The sequence below is a fragment of the Montipora foliosa genome, chromosome 13, assembly GCF_036669935.1.
Source record: "Montipora foliosa isolate CH-2021 chromosome 13, ASM3666993v2, whole genome shotgun sequence".
NCBI lineage: Eukaryota > Metazoa > Cnidaria > Anthozoa > Scleractinia > Acroporidae > Montipora > Montipora foliosa.
In genome coordinates this window covers 15900609-15918471 of record NC_090881.1, presented here as the reverse complement: position 1 = coordinate 15918471, position 17863 = coordinate 15900609, and the positions used below count along the sequence as shown (strand labels likewise).

At 38.8% G+C, this 17863-nt stretch overlaps 2 protein-coding genes across 4 annotated transcripts in view; one reads left to right on the top strand and one right to left on the bottom strand.

Annotated features, from left to right (window-relative positions):
- Window positions 1-3624: 3624 nt before the first annotated feature.
- LOC137982062 (transcriptional regulator ERG-like) lies at window positions 3625-10257 on the top strand. The gene is made up of 8 exons (XM_068829088.1): window positions 3625-3739; window positions 5389-5890; window positions 6041-6121; window positions 6823-7066; window positions 7989-8189; window positions 8468-8530; window positions 8664-8777; window positions 8984-10257. Exons 3-8 carry the CDS (start codon window positions 6065-6067, stop codon window positions 9649-9651), a joined length of 1347 nt encoding a protein of 448 aa, XP_068685189.1. The 5' UTR covers window positions 3625-3739; window positions 5389-5890; window positions 6041-6064; the 3' UTR covers window positions 9652-10257.
- Window positions 10258-16039: 5782 nt separating this feature from the next.
- The window catches only part of LOC137982926 (uncharacterized), an 11929-nt gene continuing 10105 nt past the window's right edge, over window positions 16040-17863 (bottom strand). For all 3 annotated transcript variants that reach the window (XM_068830090.1, XM_068830088.1, XM_068830089.1), the window contains exons 3-4: window positions 17817-17863; window positions 16040-16702 (exon numbers count right to left, since the gene is read on the bottom strand). The exon at window positions 17817-17863 is cut by the window's right edge and continues 94 nt beyond it. In XM_068830090.1, the coding sequence (XP_068686191.1) occupies window positions 16227-16702; window positions 17817-17863 (523 nt within the window). In that variant the 3' untranslated portion in view covers window positions 16040-16226. The remainder of the gene's footprint in view (window positions 16703-17816) is intronic.

Genomic DNA, 17863 nt, shown 5'->3' with positions numbered 1-17863 from the left:
TCCGGTCATGGCTCCACAATGTCGCTTGCTAGATTTCAAATTCAATACAGTTGACTTTGATCGGCATTTTGTGTCTTTTATTGAATGTTTTGGCATGAAATGATCCAAACTCAATTGAATCTGTTGGAAGCCGGAGTTGCGATAACGTTGAGATAACGACACGGCAAGCTTTTAATATTCCAAGATTCATCGGCTGATTGAAGACGCAAACGGTTTTGGCTCATAACGACAAATAGAAAATTGCTACTAGAAACAAATTAACAAAGAAATATACTCTAAATTGGGAGCTTTTAATTATTTAAGCCAAAATACTAGTTGTATGGCTTAAACATTCATACAGTGTGGTTCTTCCACGCATGCTCCCTTTGCGTTACGATATTTGACCCCAAAGTATTCCATTTGAGCATAGTTTATTTGAGATATGAAAGTGCATTTCTTTTTCAGATGTGTATTATTTTCGGCAGGGTCCAATATTGCTTAGATCTAATCGCTGTGGAATATACATTAATGATGAATCCATATAGATTTCCTCTTGTGAGAGAAACAACGATCTCGAGATTTCTCATTGTTATCTCCTTTCATCTCATTTCATCTCACCCTTCAGAGAAGCATAAGCTTTACGGCCATCTTCCCAATTCCCGGTTTCCCCGTTCCTTGGTCTCCATTCCTTGGTCTCCATTCCTCGTTTTCCTGTTTCCTGTGCACACTTCGAAATCACAGAACTCTTTCCGCATTACGATATTGACGAGATTTCTTATTCCTTACAACCCAATTGATGTCATATAATGTAAGCACTAGAAGTACAGAGCTAATTTTGTTTATCATCGTAACATAGTAGAATCAATCAGTACCGTCACATTACCTGAAAAAAACTTCTTGGAAACCACTAAACCTTCACAAAGGTCAAAGGATGGGATAAAACGAATTCCGCAATGTCTTGGAATACAAAATGGAAGTTAATTTCTTGGAAGCGAAAAATAGTCACATCATTCAAATTCTGGGCGGGATTTCATTCTGAACACTAAAAATATAAGGATATTTTAAATTTGTTTTTATTCCGTTTAAAACACTGCGGCAGGAAGATGTAACATTGTTTGCTTTTTGCGTATATTGTATTGTTGTATCTTTATTTTCAAACAGGACGTTGTTTTGTCGTGTTTGGTGGCTCTGTTTTGGACACTTCTCTATTTAGAACTCTGTTAGAACATAATTGCTTGCAAAATATTTGTATTCTACTTTTTCTTCGCTTCTTCAGACAGCTAATTTATCAGTGCACATTTTTTACGGCTTAGCAACTCACAATTGTATAAGATCCAAATTACTGTTCATTGTAAAGAGAATGTGTTCCGTTGAAGCGTGGTTGAAGAAATACCGTATGAGATTTTGCATGAACCTTTAGATGTGCACAACGAAGTTCTCAATTTTAAATGCAAGAAAAATGTTATTGGTAACATATTCGTAAAAACAATTGATCCAAACTGATTGAAAGATATATTGCACAATCAAAGTTGCCGTCAATTTTTAAAGAAAACATGTAATTTGCTGAGCGAATTATCTGACTATGTTACAAAGAACCCATTGCACTCGGGCGGAAGTTTCCGCGAAAGGAGTTTGTTTCTCTCCCTCTTGTGTCTTTGAGGAACGTATTACTACTCTCATTTTGTTTTGTTTATTCAACCTTCTGGAGTTTTTATTGTATCATACTCGCAGTTTTAAGTTGAAATTGGACATAACAAGTCATTGTAATTACAAGTGTTTTACACAAGTGAAAAGAAATGGTTTAATTTAATAGTGGAGTTCTCTCATTTCGAAGATTATTGAGTGAAAGTGCAAAGTTATGGGAAAGGTTTTCTAAAGAACAGTTACACGGCTATGCTAGTTTTTGGCACTAAATTTTTCAATTTTTTTTAACGTTCACTGACACAGAGGTCATAACACCCACACAGTTTGAACAGATTTTTTTTCGTGAAAAAGGTTGGAAATTCCTTCGGTATCAAATTCTTCTAGACTGGGAAAAAACTTTTCAACTTTAATTTCCACGAACTTTGTCCAAAATCAAATAATTTCCCGAGCCTTTAGGCGAGGTAAATTATTTGATTTTGTTTCTTTACACCGTCTTCTCCCCGTTGAAACGTTGAAGTACAAAATTGTGTTTTTGTCGGGAAGTTCTCAGTGTTTCTGGAAGTTAATTATATAATCACTAATTGTATTCAACCGTTATCAGAAACAGGATAATGTTCTTGGAATGAAAAAACGCTAAATATTCTTTAATTTTACCTGTCTTTCTATGTATGCCCCATTTTCTAAAAGGAGCCGTAGTTAGCTTATTAGGCTTTTATTTCGTCATGTTGGTAAAAACACATTTACGTTTCTGTCACGTGTCACCAAAGAAAGTTTGTTTTTACAAGACAGATTCGATATAGTTTCTTACGAAAAATTAAAAGAAAATCTTAGACGAATTTATTTTCCTCTTTCCGATTTGGATTGACTGTGAACCTGCTAGAGTTTTTTTTTTTAAGTTATGGCCTGCACGTGCCCAATTATGACCGGCAGGTCTGATATAACTAATATGAAATGGACTGCAAGAAATAAATGACATGCAGCGTCCCACATCAGTTTTAGCGATAACCTGCTCTTTTCAAGAGTTGAACTTTTGAATCTGAACATGACATTGCGCCTACGTTTTTTCGTAGGCAGCATCGCACGTTAGTGTCACTGATGAAGAAATGCGTGTTGGAGCGGGGACATTTTTTTCCATCATCAGCTTGTATTCATTGATCTGTTTTACGTGGGACTGCTATTTTCAATGATTGTAAAATTCTTTGGTGGAAACATAAAGACCAATTTTCGATTTCTCTTCACAGCGAAGTGAGGAAAGTCTTTCACACTTTTTCTCACATGTCACGGAGTTCTTATCCAAGAGAACTGATACATTTAGTCTCTCAATCCTGCTTTACACTTTAGACTCGGAAGACCCGATTAATTGTGGCGCGAGACAGATTATTTTTTTGACACATCATACTTTCAATTTGAAGTTCCTTCCTGGGTATAATTTTGCCGCAAGGAAAAACGATAAGGCCATCTAAGGATTTTGATTACTCAATTCCTCAATAGCAGGCCGAGCAATCGATAGATCAGTTCAGAGGCAATTTCTGTTGAGTTTTCTTGCCTTTCAGATCCCTTTGAGGATGTCTTTGCAAATCACCATGAGTGGCCCTCTTGAAAGCTTGCAACATGTAGCACATTTGTGTCTGTCGATAGTTTATAACAGTTCTCGTTTTCTTATGTTTACTTTTTCTATATTTTGAAAGTTTCATTCGGGTTTTAATGCGGTTTATAATCTTCAAGTCAGTTTGAATCGCTCAGCTGTGCCATGAATGCTTATTTGTGAGTCATTCATGTCGAAACAGCTTCGAGAGAAGCAAAATGGCTAAATTGCTTCCCGCTAAAGTGCGTCTCAGCTTCTTGCTGTCACCAAACACGGCTCGAGCCAAGTTTGGTTGTACAGTAATTGCCTTGTCATGCTCACTGGCTCCATATCTTTTCTCGGGAAACGGAGAAAAGAGTTAACACTCACTCGATTTTCTTCCGGAAAACGTAGGAAGAGGCCAAGAGTAATACGTGTGAAATCAGAACGTCTGACAGCGACGCTTACATTATAACCCTTCAAAAATCTTGGAAAAAAACAAAACAAGTGTTAAATTGCCCTGTTCGTGACACGCTTTCACAGCTGTAGCTGGTAAGTCTTATTTCGAATTATGACATGTCTCTGAGTCTGTGGAAAGATCCCGATTTTTGAAGCATCACCTTTGGTCACTACGTGATGTAAAACAAAACGGTGACGAGCGGCGTTAGGTTGGCTAATACCACGTAACGAACGTACTTTTTGTGCGTGTTACATATGCACCCGAGCGTATGCTAATCCCTTCTAGAGTGTTCGCTGCTGCTGTGATCAAACATGAAGTAAAAAACTAAATGACTTGACAAATTTGTGACGTACTGGGAGATCTCATTTCGCTCGATCACAGTGTTTCAAGAGAGATAAATTCCTAGACGGGAAAAAAGGAAGAGATGGGTTTTCTTAAACTATTGAAAACTGTTGAATCAACAGGCCGGAAACACGGTTTATAGTTCTGTCATAAGCGAATAAACACCATTGATACCTTTAGTTGACTTAAGGCAAAACAACACTTGTGTGAACTAAAATTTGCTCTTTGGGTTTTTTCGCCTCAACGTGAGTCCTTTTTGTATATGATATCTTCACCGCGGGAATTTGAAATCACACGGCCCCCAAGTGTTGGGATTTCACTTCGTCGTAACCAGCGCGCTGGTCAAAATCGCTTTAGTTAAGCGTGAACTTATTGATTTGGTGGAATTTTGACTATTCTTGAATTTTTGAATGATTTGGAATCAACTGTGACAATATTCAAACCAAAGCTACAGTGCAATACGCTCCAACTGCACTATTTGTTTTCAATATTTTTCAAAGGCTTCAAAGAGTGTTACCTTTGGCAACATCAGGTGGTGATATTCAACACGTAAGGCGACTTATTTTTCAACGATTGTCGCGCGCAAGAAAGTTTATCTGTGACAATGTTTGGTTAGGTTGCGCGCCAAAAAATTTCGGCGGCATTAGACACGAGACCATTGAAGCAATTCATTTCATTCACAATAATTTGGCGGTAAATTGTTTAAGCGACACACCCTGTCCCATGGGAGCTTAAACACAATTGCTTGATTAGCAAGTGAAAGACATTTCTGATATGACAAATAATAACCCTTCGTGACGTAGTAAATTAAGTGCTTCGTTGAATCTACATTCTACCACGTACGATCCCTTGTTTCGGGAGTCTGGTATTTTGGTTTATCCCGCACAATGAGAGTTTTAAAATTAAATTTCCGTGTGTTGTTTGATTCGGAACACGATAGTAAACAAGTGAGAATAATATATCTGTGTTTTCTCTTGCGTACGCCTGAATGAACTCATTGTCAGTTTACATCATTGACCTTTAGAAGGGATTATTATTATAGCGTTTTGTGTTACGAAGTTGCTGTATGACCAAGTGCAAGATCAGATAGTCAATGACTAATCCTTCACTCCTTTTTCTAAGACTTAATTTACTTGGAAGATTCGTGGGCTTCTCGTAATACGCTTTCCGCAAGATCATTTTGTATTTAAAAGTATTTCTTTTTTTAATTCTTAGAAAAGTGATTCTTGTGTCCATTTTGAAATTGTAAAAAAAAAAGAATTGTGCTCCATCATCGGTTAGATGATAGCGATGTTTATCTTATCAAACACAGTCAGAGGCCAATCGCAATTTGTGGACGTGATTGGGTAACGATAAATGTTGCTGACAATCTTGATATTGTTCTCTTGATTTCTGTCAGCCTTCAAGAGACGAGGGTTCACGACCTCTCGGTGACGTCACCTAGGTGTGTCTGCGTAGGCGTCAGTGAAACACTCCAGGGAATAATTGGTTTCAAGTGGATGAAGCATGATTGGACAATCGTCTCACAATCTCTTGCCACCTATCGATAAGCTGTCATACAGAGGTCCCTCCTCCACAAATCACAATTTGATCTATAAAGCCGAGCCACATCTTTTACCAAGCAGTCGAATTTAAAAGCCGAGAAGAGTATCCAGCTCTGAGGACACAAGTGTAACAATCTTTATCGGATATCGAGTGTTTTCCTCTTCGTCTCCGTCTCCGGAACACCAACAAAAGTTTAATTTATTTCCCAAAGGATTATATTATCGTCGTTTTCGTTCAAGGCCTGTTTGCTTCGAGGGTTTATTTTATACATTCCTATACTTCGCGTCTTCAATCGATCGAGGAGTTTGTTACCGCTACTACAACAGTTGATTTCACGAAGCCTTTCACATCCCAAAGTGAGTACGCATCATTTGTTAGTGTCTTAACTTGTTAATTTTAAGCAGTTAGATTCTTCATTTCGCTTAATCATTTGAAGGTGTGAATACCTTTATTATTTAACCGTTTTGCGCAATTACTCATTTCTGTTGTGTTAACTTTTCTGTTAGATCACAGACTTTTGATATTCAACCATGTATGGTCTACACGCTGAGCATAATGTGGTACCTGACCCATCGGTCTACCCCCAAGTAAGTCGATTATCTTTGCTCTACCTTATAAGGTTTCTCAGTGAAGCAACTTGGCAATCGATCAAGTCCGACACAAGTGTGACAAATAATTATTGTTTTTTGTCGTCTTCTAGCTTTTTTATAATTCTTGTTTAGTTTAATGGAAGACGCTCAAAGTTTCTTAATGTCGTTTCAAATACAAATGTCAGCTTTTTGGGGGCATTAATGTGATGTGAAGGAATGTCTTTCAGTATGGTTTAAATGTGACGTTTTTCATTCATACCCACGCAGTCTTAATTAACCCGCTGTATCAAAACTTAGACGGTTATGCCTCAGTAAGAGATCAATCTAGAAGTCTTCTCCGAAAAACTGTGATCTGAATTTTTCTGGTATGAAGGGAACGTTTTTGATTAATTTCATGCGCTGAGAGGGAACAAAAAAATTAGAGGACATTGAAAGATATATTGTTTCTTCAGCATTTTGTTGAAACTTATTTGTTGGAAGTAGTTTTCCTATTATACACTCTCTTTCGCGAACCATGGTTGGTAGAACATAAAAACCCGAAATTCTATTCCATCTTATGAGTAAGGAAAGCCTTTTTCTCGTGGTTGTTTTGTTTCGTATCTTGTATAAGACTTATTCCAAGAGCGGCCATTTCATGTATTTACGAAACCACTCACACTTTCGGTAAAGATTCATTTTCCTTTCTTTTTTCCTTTTAGGAATTGATCTCGGATGAGCAATCGCTCTTCGATCCTTCTTTTAATGATCCATTTACGAAACCATCGAAACAAGCGCAGAAAGGTGATAGTCAGTTTTACAGTAAAAAGCGGCCGCTGGAGACCGAGCTTGAAGAGCCATTAGCCAAGAGACCATATGTCCCAAGTAATGACTTCGTCGAAAGGAGTTCGCCCTCGCCAGTTCCTCAAAATCTTTCGCACGAGAAACGTGTTATCGTCCCAGCCGGTAAGTCATTTTATATTTGATATTGTCAACATTTCATTTGACGGCTTCCCTCATCAATAGTCACACCCTGATATCAAATTTGACTGTGATTTTTAAACGCGCTCCGACCCGTACACCATCGCCTGATTAAAATCTCAGAGGGACAATTTGGGGGCGGTCTTCACAACCGCACCCGGCTTAAGATTTCACCTCGGGACTAGAAAATGACGGAGGTTACCCGCTAACCGTGGATTATTGCGACTTGTTTGTTATTAAATCCAAGCACGAAACGAGTTCAAGTTTTGGCTTTGCTCGGAGTGTGTTTGAACTGTTCAGAGATATTGTCAAGGTCACGGGGCACCGGAAAAATAGAATATAGATTGCCTAATTTTGAGAAAGAACGGAAACTGCCCGCTGTGTCATTAAGACTGTTATACTTTATTAGAGCGCAAATTCTTATTTTGCGGAATTTTCTTTTGGTTTGCTTTTCTTCTGAGTTCACTTTTTGGGTTAATTTTTAATCTTTTCTTTTTACTGAAAGTTTAGAAACAGTCTTAGGGCCCCATTCTTGGCAGTACATATTTAACAGACCATTAATGGTTTATTCGGTTCTGAATAGTCTTAAGATTTACGGGATAAAAACTCGTATAAACATCCTTACTCTGACGGATATTAAAATGGGAATGTCACGAAGAACGCTCTCTCTAAATACCTCTTAAGTCAATCGATAAAATTTTTATCGCTTTCTATTACAGCTGTAAATTTCTTTTTTCGGGAGTTATTGGATTCGGGAAAAATCATTTCACATTGTAAATCTAGTTGTCTTTTTTCCCTCCAATTTTGTTTTTCCCTTGTCCAAGCGAAAGAAAATTCTGCCTTTGTGAAGGAACTCAGGTTGTAAACTAACTGATAGACTAAAAGATTTCTCTGCTTTAAAATTTAGATCCTTTGTGTTGGACGAAAGAGCATGTACGCCAATGGATTCAATGGGCCATCAAGGAATTCAGCCTCAAAGATATCGAACCTGAAAGATTCGACATGGACGGCAAACAATTGTGTAAACTGACCCGGGAAGGATTTATGAAACTCGCGCCAGCGTATAATGGGGATATTTTGATGGCACATCTGTGTGTATTAAGGAAAAGTAAGTCTTTCGGAACTGTTTTGACTAATTCGCGGAGCGCTGTCCAATTAGAATCTCGATTTATAAAAACCCACTCAGAAGTCATAAATACTTATTCATTTAGATTTTAAACACGTTGCGTGCTTTCGTCCTTGCTCTAAGCCAATTTTTTGCTCTTGACATTTCACCCTGGAGCTAATTAACTTTTGAACAAATCCTTTGGCACTTTCTTCACAACTTTCTTTAATATTCGTGGCCAAAGTGTACTTATGCCTTGTTTCTGTATTCCCTTATTACAGCTCCTCTGCCAAATCTGACATCAGATGACATCGATAGCGCCCTTGCTCCTTCTGCCTCACAAGGTAATACTCCAAAAATAATTGTCTTTCCAGATATTTTCTATTTTTCAAGATCCCTACAACGACGCTGCTAAAAGAAATATTATACTTATGATAAGAACAAAGGATTTATGCTTTTTTCCTATCGTTTTTTCAGCTTCGTATCATTCTCCTTCGCCACCACTGTTTGATTCAAGGCAGCACCCGGTTATAACTAGCAACCCTTCTGTTGTGAGAAGCAATGAACTTGCGACAAGATATAGTGCAAATGGTGAGTAGAGTAACATTCTTATTTTTTTTAATTTCCCTTTTTTTAAATATGAGTAGCGAAAAGCTTTTTTCAGATCTTGTCTGTAATGCCCACCTTGCTAAATGCCTTCGATTCCATCAAAAGTCAGTTAAACCATTTTGCAAAGAGAACACCGCGTTGTTTTTGACCTACTCAATTAAAGAGCTGTTGTTTCAATTTTTTTTTAGAATCCATGGAAAAAGGAAGTTCATGGGCGTCACCCGTTTCAACTTCCAGATTGTCGCACATGAAAGACGGCGTTGTTCCCAACAGAGCCATGTCAGTGCCCGAGGCCCAGTCTCTTCAAAGTTCATATGCGACTTCAAGCGTCGGTAGCCGCACCGAGCCAGCAGGCACAGGCAGCGGACAGATCCAGCTGTGGCAGTTCCTTCTTGAGCTCTTGTCCGACCCCAAAAACTCGACTTGCATCGCTTGGGAGGGTGCTAACGGCGAATTCAAACTCGTGGATCCCGACGAAGTCGCACGGAAATGGGGCGAACGCAAAAACAAACCCAACATGAACTACGACAAGCTGAGCCGAGCGCTGCGCTACTACTACGACAAGAACATCATGACCAAAATTCACGGCAAGAGATACGCATACAAGTTTGACTTCCAAGGACTGGCCCAGCTGAATCAGCCAATCACATCAGACGCTCAAGCGCATGCCCAAGCCGCTTACAAGTTCCCCGGATCTGACTTCTATGCTGGTTTTCCCGCCTCATCGCTGTTTCCGCACCCGGCGGCCAATAGCTGTTACCCAATGTCCTACTGGGCACGGGCTCCACCAGCTTATCCACAGTCAAGACCCATGTATGGCCCCCCCTTGGGAGCCGGAATGACCTATTACGCCTAGATATCTTAAGCTAGAAAACCCAATTTAGTTAAATGACTGTTACCAAATTCGCAGAATTGCAAGCGTTCCTCACAGGAATTTTTTTTTCAAAAACCAAAGCGCTTATTTATTTATGAAACCAACGCAGAAGCGATGAATTCTGAGATTTTCTTTAAAAAAAATGCTTTTTACAACAACAAAAAATTGTTCCCGTTGTCTCGGTTTGAAGTTGAAGTCCATAACGTTTTGTTTAACATCAAGACTGCTTTTTCCATGAACCCTTGAAAAAAAAAGGACATGCGTTATCTTGTACAGTTGTAAATACTGAACTTCGCAGTCTTGTGTTCCAGTTAGTTTTAAAGACTTTCGTTGAGGTTCGAATGACACAACAACGACTGTATATTTTTTTAAAGATCATGCGATTTGCATAAAATATTTATGTCACAGAAACGTTTTATAAATAGTATTGTATATTTGCTTATGCGGAGATCTCTATAAATTGTGAAAGAAAAATAGATAATTTATAATATTTTTAAACAATTTTCTAGACGGCCACGAGTGTCGCATAATTGGTGAGAGGAAGAACCACATCATGGGATGTAAATAAAACCATGTTCAACTTAAAAATATGCTGTCAGGCCTTTGGCTCTTGGTAGTTCATTGGGAGGGAATAATGAAAAAGAGGTTATATAGGTTTGTGGGAAACCAAGGTTAAAACGGTACAGCGATATTTCGGTTATTGATAGGTTAAAGAGGTGTTAAATGCGACTTGACATCTTTTGGGACTCGTATCCTTCAAGTTCATGATCTAGATTCTTTTAAGGCAAGCGCCATAATTTTCAAACAAATAGTTTCCGAGAGATAACATACCTCGAAAATAAGAAAGAGTTGTGAAATGTTCCATTTTCACACTTAAGATACCAACAGTTTAGCGGCCAGTTGTCATAACCCCAGTTTTCTTGCCTGGCGCCTTTGGCTCATCGGTAGAGTATCCGAGCTTGTAATCGGAAGCCGACTCCTGTTACATATCACTCGGGTTTTCCGAGTCTCCATCGAAGGCTCGACTACTGCAACAGAGCACTCGTTTTTTTTCCGAGTATGCCCCGAGTCTCTTCGTTTAATATACTCATCTTCTTCTTTGATATCCTCCTCTAGAACTCAACTAACAGTTGTGATATCTCTTTCGCACCGGCAATTTAAGAAAACCCTCGATAGAGATTTTCTTGAATCCCCCGGCAAACTGTTGTTTTCACTTCTGTTAAAATTGTTTCATTATTTAATTGTGCTTATTTGTGGTAATTCACCTCATTTTCTGGGAGTGTGCTTTGCGAATACGTTCAGTGAAACAAAAGGAACTCGATTAAGTATCTAGTCGTACTAGCGCTAATTGGGGACACTGTAAACTGAAGTTAACAAATAACGCAAATCAAGTCAAATGTTGGTTTTTGAGGTCTTTGGAAAACCGGAATATCCGGGGAAAAAAAACCTCTCGAAGCATAGTAGAGAACCAAACTCAACCCACATTTTACGCTGAGCCTAGGAATCGAACCAGGGGCCCATTTCTCGAAAGTCCCGAAACTTTACGGGCCATTTTCGGGTGTCACGATTCCCTTTGTAACTCAAGAACGGAGAGCATTTAATTCGTCAAACTTCACAGTTATTTCTCTTTTTGTTACCTTGAAAACATGTTAAAAGATCTGCTTTCCAAAACAAGTGGTTGGCAATGTCACAGATGGCTTTTCAGGCCCGAAAAGTTTTCGGGACGTTCGAGAAACGGGACCCAGGGCCATATTGGTGGGCGAATACTCTCATCACTGCGCCATCCCCGCATCCGTTTGTGGTGTGTTTTGCGTGTCTGTGTCCGTTTTTAATTGTACCATTGACGTTGCATTTTAAATGAAATCAACCTCTATCTTGGCTTCCTGCAACTTTTAACTTTCTAGCTATTTCAGGGAGCTAATTCCTGTAAAATAACGAGCTTTATTTTGAAAGGTTCTCCAGTACATTCACATGATGTTGGCTGGAGCTCGTGCTGAAGTCCCATCGTGCCTCTCGGGCTAAGAAGGTCGTCATGTACCAATCATTAAATAAAGTGCATTTTTTCCCCTTATGTTATCGTTGCAAAAGGGTACATCAAATTCTTGGTTATCAGTAATTAAGCTTCCATGACGAAATTCTGGCTCGAGAATTTAACGCTCGTATTGTTATTTTATTTGTCGTCAATTCATACGTCATTCATGTCACAAAAGACGACAAGTAGCCGTCTCGTCCTTGAAAAGGGCCATTTCTCATCTCCTTGTTTGTTTGTACATTTGTCTTTAACAAGTTCAAAATAGAACTTTGCTCTATCATAAGTCTTTCTTTATTATTCCACCTCATTCAGTCACGCGCGTGCTACAATGTGGGCGAAGCATCCTAAAAATAAATTGGTTCGAGCAGTTTCGGAGTAAAAATAGAGAATGAAAGATTCTCTGTTGCATGGTCACGTTGGGTCACGGTCACCGTCACGCTTGGTCTCGTCGTCGTTATGCAGAGTACAACAAAAATATGTCATAAGATTCGTGCTGCACGTGCAGCACGATAATTTCGTCATTTTTCACCAACCATATGATTCTTGCTTTGTAGCGTTATCGTGGTCGTAGCTGCGTCTTTGCTTGAACTCCCTAATAATAAAAATATGGCACGGCTCCCACAACGCTCGTGTTGCAGCTCTCGTAACCTGCTATATTGTTTCGTATTGTAAGCGGCCTGTGTTGTTTTAAGTCCAAGTCATTGTTTCAATTCTTTAAGTTTTTTGTTCTTGGCTTGGGAAACGAGCCAATCACATGCATTATACGTTACGAGAGCTGATACATCACCCTCCCACAAAAGCGGGCAATGGTCACCCGCAGGTTTATCAGGGACAAAAAAGGTGCCCTAGAAACTTAGTTTGCTGACCAGCGGTTTTCGTTAAAACAATGGTTTGCTGGGGGTGCTCAGTCTCGCGGGCTCAGAAAACCTGGTTGTGGTCATTGTCATTTAAGGTTTTTCTAGAAACTTGAACTGGCTAAAGGTGACTGAGAACAATGAGGTAAACGGTAAATAACCTAGCACGGAACGAGAGAGGTGGTAAAAATCATAGGTACAGGTGAAATAAAATACGAATGAAGCATGGTGATCGTGGCGAATGAGGAACCCAAACTTAATTTCATTATTCCTAAAAACTACTTCTCTTATATTTATTCCTAAGGTCATCTTGTCAGATATCCCTAACCCATTAAAAGTATTTGCCTGGTTATCTGTTATCCACTGCAAAAATCTCCCTTTGAAAAAGGAGATCAGTGGTCACTTTTTCTACAGCACTGACCTGCAAACCCTGTAATAACTTGTTATCAAAACTGTGGACAATTTCCTTGAGTGAAAATTCAGCTCACGTTCTCTGTATCACTCGGGGGTTTGATGACAAGTACACTATGAGGACACATATTGTTATTTACTACATTCTTCCAATAAATTATATACAGGTTAAGTGATTCTCCCAAGCGAACGGGGTGCCAGAGCAAACAGGACCTTTAAAATGACTTCACTTTGAAGAGGGAGTTGAGCGGAGTTTCAAAAGGGAAAAGCCCTGAAGAAATTTAAGAAACTGTTACCGCTCTGAGCGGACGTGGGTAGTTTCTTTGTTTTTAAACTTTTAGAAGTTCCAAATACATCTGTCGTTGCTATGTGAAAAGTCAGCACGAAGTTGGAGTGAAATGAGGTGGTGTGGCCGCTAGGGAATGGGACCGAGCGCTACCGCTCTCTTCCGCAGAGATAGGGAATGACTGAGAACGAGACAACCAAACGCCGTGATATATGATGAAAAACGAGTTTTTTGTATATGATTTGATACATTCAAGAGAGGACAGAGTGAAAGTCGTGTGTAAAGTAGACATTTTTTGGAATATACACTTTGCATGAATATGAGTCAAACTTAAAAGGGGCTATGTCACGCAAAATTTTGTAATTTCATGAAACCCAAAATGCCCAAAAAGTAGACTGAAACATTACAATAACCACTTTAAACTGTTAAACAACATACGAAATCCAGCAAAAGGAAAGAAAAGCATGGATGGAGACAAACGCACGAGATTGAAACGAATTGCATTTCGGTAATCCTGGCAAATTGGCTGGAGAAAGGTCGTGCTCAAATTTAAAATCATGTTGTTTGTGATGTAACGATAATTTTATCAGTAAAGGAATTCCACATTACCATTTTCGACTCTTAAACTCGTGATTAACTAAAGACTTTCCCGAAACACTCTAAAATAACGTAGCATAGCCCCTTTAAATTTGACGAACCTAACTTTTGAAAAGTCTTTTGGCAATTTGACTCTATTATTATGCAAAACTTGAGCTACATTTTTCTTATGACGTGTGTGCAATCAAAGAATAATTTCATGGAATAAGGGGTTGGTTTTTTTTAGTTTTTTAAAATCGTTTTTATGTAATTATTTAACTTAATTAAAATACAGGGCCTTTTTAGTTACGAAGAAGTTCCCGATCTTGTGACTAACAGCCTAGTTGCAACTTACGATATTGCAAAGAACACAAAATGTGAAAACATTTTGAAACAGCTTAATTCTCTAAATCTGATTAGTCTCTTTTAAAGATATTGACCAGCTCAGATCTTAGATGTTCTCGCCTTAAAGTGAGACAGTGCTTTTCATTATTTACTTTTGTATGGTAAGTCAATTGATATCCATGTATAATAACCAAAACTAATTCGAACCTGATTTTTCTCTCGACTTAATTTAGGCTTCATAAAAAGTTTTTTCAATTCATCTGAGTGCGTATTCAACCTAGTTAAAATGAGAATGACCAATTTAACCTAGACAAAAACGGATTCAACCTGAGAGCGGATTTTACCGACATTTTATTTTTACATGAGCTCGGATTCCTCTGTTCTTTTCTGGGGAATATATTACATAACCCCCAAATCAACTGTCTGAAAAGCTGGGTGCGGCTTTGATTGTTTGAAGGGAAGAGCAGGGCTAATGAACAGCTAATTTAAATTTATTAATATGCAAGGGGGATAAGTCACTTATCTACGCTGCGCCCTCGGGCAACGCACAAGGGGACTGAAATCACATAACCCATCGCTTCAGGCCGATAACTGTTACATATATATACCTCTCCCAATACACCATACAATAAAACCTTTTTAAAATATTAAAGGTCCCTCTGGGAAAAAATATGTGAAATATTGTGAAATTATATAACTATAATCCCTAACAATAAGACCAGGTGATGATGATAAAGTGACAAGTCCTATAGCGCTGGCCACTAATTGGGGGAGTAAATCGAAACAAACTCAAATTAACGCAAATCAAATCAGATATTGACTTTTGAGGAGAGGGGAAAACCGGAGTACCCGGCGAAAAACCTCTCAGAGCCGAGTAGAGAACCAACAAACTCAACCCGCATGTGACTCCTGTCTGGGAATCGGACTTGGGGCCACATTGGATACGTGTGGACGGTCGTATACGATTCGTGTACGCTACGTGTGGACGCAGATGTTTTTGTATACGCATAAAAAAATTGCGGATACAAAAATCTCCGGATACGTGTGGACGGGGCATGAATACAAAGAAGTGTCAATTTGGCGTTATTTTAATTTTTAATGGGCTAATTTCGTAATCGGTCCGTAGCTCTTAGCCAGTCACAGCGCTCGTTATACATAATAATAGGTTTTCCAGGTAGAAGATATATTTGCAAAATTAATAAATTACAACGTGATAACGTAAACAGGGACGGATGCGGAAATGGCAGAAAGAGGGGGCCGAACAAATTGCGGCGAGAGCGCACCTCCCCTCTAAATGCCCTCTGTCCGAAAAATTCACGTGTCAGGAATCTTCAGAATTGCTTCTAACACAAGAGATTTTCCCGATAATATTCACGTTAAAACGACCAACAGACTCGAATCACTTCACATTTTAATGTCTCAACTCGAAGGAAAATCACAATCGCTAGATCACACGTGGATTCGCACATGGTTTTTGAAATCCTAAACTTACATCACGTAATTACAGCTTATTCACCAACACACGTTAGTCAAGATGCATTTAAAATACGAAAGTCTCCGAAACTGAACTAATCATTCTCTGAAGTAAAACCGCCTGATGCACACTGTACTACTTGAAAGTCGGTTAGGTTATACAGAAGCTCTTTAAATACAGGGCCCCCTCCCCCGACCGTAAATCCGCCCCTGTTAAAAATAATGTTTGCAGCAGCACGTACGTTCTTAGGGTCTTGTGTCACGGCGGTCGAGTTGATTTTGTGTAGTTTAACCAATTACTTGCTTTTACTCCCTATGCAACTTAAGGTTAACCGCAGAAATGACATGTAAACAACACAACTGAAATCAACCACACATCCAAATAGCCCAAACTAATGCTTCATGAGTTTATTATTTCAACAATGGTACAAACTGGCTTAGTTCACTTCAGTGAGGCTGGTTCTGTTTGTCTATGCATATCACACACTGACGAGAAACAATAAAGTTGCGAGAAAAAAACTGTAATCATGGCGGAAATCTAAATATAGTTAGCCACAGTAACTGCAGTTGCTTTTTATTTTCACATATACCAGGCAAATACATCAACACAAGTAGTGCCATTGTTGTTACTCTCTGAACAATTCACCCAGTCTTGTCCATACCATATCTGCAATTCCTGGTTCTTCAACAAACTTATTGGATTGGAACTGATGTTTAGAACAAGCTCTGAAGATTCTTGATTAATTTCTTCGAGAACGTAAAAGTGCGGCTTTTTTTGGTTGCAGAAACTCACCGTTTTCAAATCTTTCTCTGTTGGCAGAAGGGCTTTTTTGTTGGCATTTGTGATGATCGTCATAAACGTGTTTTTCGCATAGTCCTTCAAGTTGGTACAGCTCCAGTAGGAAGCACTGGTAACGCTGTTACATTTGATGGATCCGCTTCTGTGCACGAGCTTCATGGCCTTTACATTTCCAGTTTTAGTCATGTGGAAGGCACCGTACTGATCATCTCGAGCTCCAAAGCAAACCTGATCTTCGTTGATTTTTTGCCACTCCTCTGAAAATAAGAAAGTATTTTGTTACGAAAATAAGTTATCTTTCGCTTTGTCATACACTTTTTTTTAGACCATTGCAACATCATTGTCATGAAAACAATCAACTAAGCAAAGAAACAGATTGAACAAACAACTGCCTTGAATGGGTGTATGACCTTTCCATTGCAAGCCGAGAATTCGAGATGAAATCTGGCCTCTTTGTGACTCACTGTCCTGTTCTAATTGCAATATTTTGTACCTGCATCGTGGTAGTTGCCTACTCGAAATCTTGGCTTCTTTAGCCACTACGCACTCTCTCTTGTAAGTTTAAGCTTTTATTATCATGTCCTTCTTCTTTTTTTTTTCATTTAGTTTATTGTAAGTGTGAATAATAAACTTCAACTTGAATTCGATCTTAAAGGGGCAGTGTCACGCCATTGCATCAGTAAAGACCAAAAACAAATGCTGTAGTTTTGTTACCAATAACCATTAAAGTGCACTGAAGCTATTTTCTCTTGTTTTCAGCCAAGGATGGAGAGGATGTAAATCGATTGAAACGTGAAAAAAGTGGCAATTTTTTTCAAGTTTGGAGGAGGTGTCTTGAGAAAGTCGCCAAAAATTAATACGGATAGCTCTTTGTGCCATAAATATATTATATATCTTGGTAGTGGGTTGTCAGGAGTGATGTACGTGTGAGCTAATGTACTAATTGAGATTTTGACCTAAAAACAGCGAAATTAGCATTACATTGCCCCTTAAATGGTTCTATTATTTAGTCTGAAAACTAGATGTTTTTGTCGGGAGAAGAGAGAGATATTGTCAGTCGGGCTGTGATATGACAGACATGTTGAGCCCAAAAGAGTTCAATGTTAAAGGAATTATCCGGTGAAGAAGTCAACAATTTGTTGTATTCAAATGACATTCTATATGAGGATGCATGGTCATAGCTGCTCGAAGGAAGGAACTGAAGAATTTTCAAAGATGCCTGCGGAAAGGCTTCAGGTTTGCCGCACATTACTGTCTTATTTCATTTGTTGAGTTACTTACGAGTGCATGGCGTCAAACCTGAGTAGGAGATCTTCAACGATAGATTTGCCACATGATTTTTCGAAAAAAGTACTCATAACTAGCATTGACCTTGACAAGTAGCCTGGATCGCCTGACCACCATTTTCATCTGAGTAT

What these genes read in the sequence shown, in the direction of transcription:
- LOC137982062 (XM_068829088.1), top strand. Translation starts at nt 6,065, where the DNA reads ATGTATGGTCTACACGCTGAGCATAATGTGGTACCTGACCCATCGGTC. An exon ending in ACCCATCGGTCTACCCCCAA is followed by an intron (nt 6,122 to 6,822) that starts GTAAGTCGATTA and finishes TTTTCCTTTTAG; the next exon opens with GAATTGATCTCGGATGAGCA. An exon ending in TGCTCCTTCTGCCTCACAAG is followed by an intron (nt 8,531 to 8,663) that starts GTAATACTCCAA and finishes TCGTTTTTTCAG; the next exon opens with CTTCGTATCATTCTCCTTCG.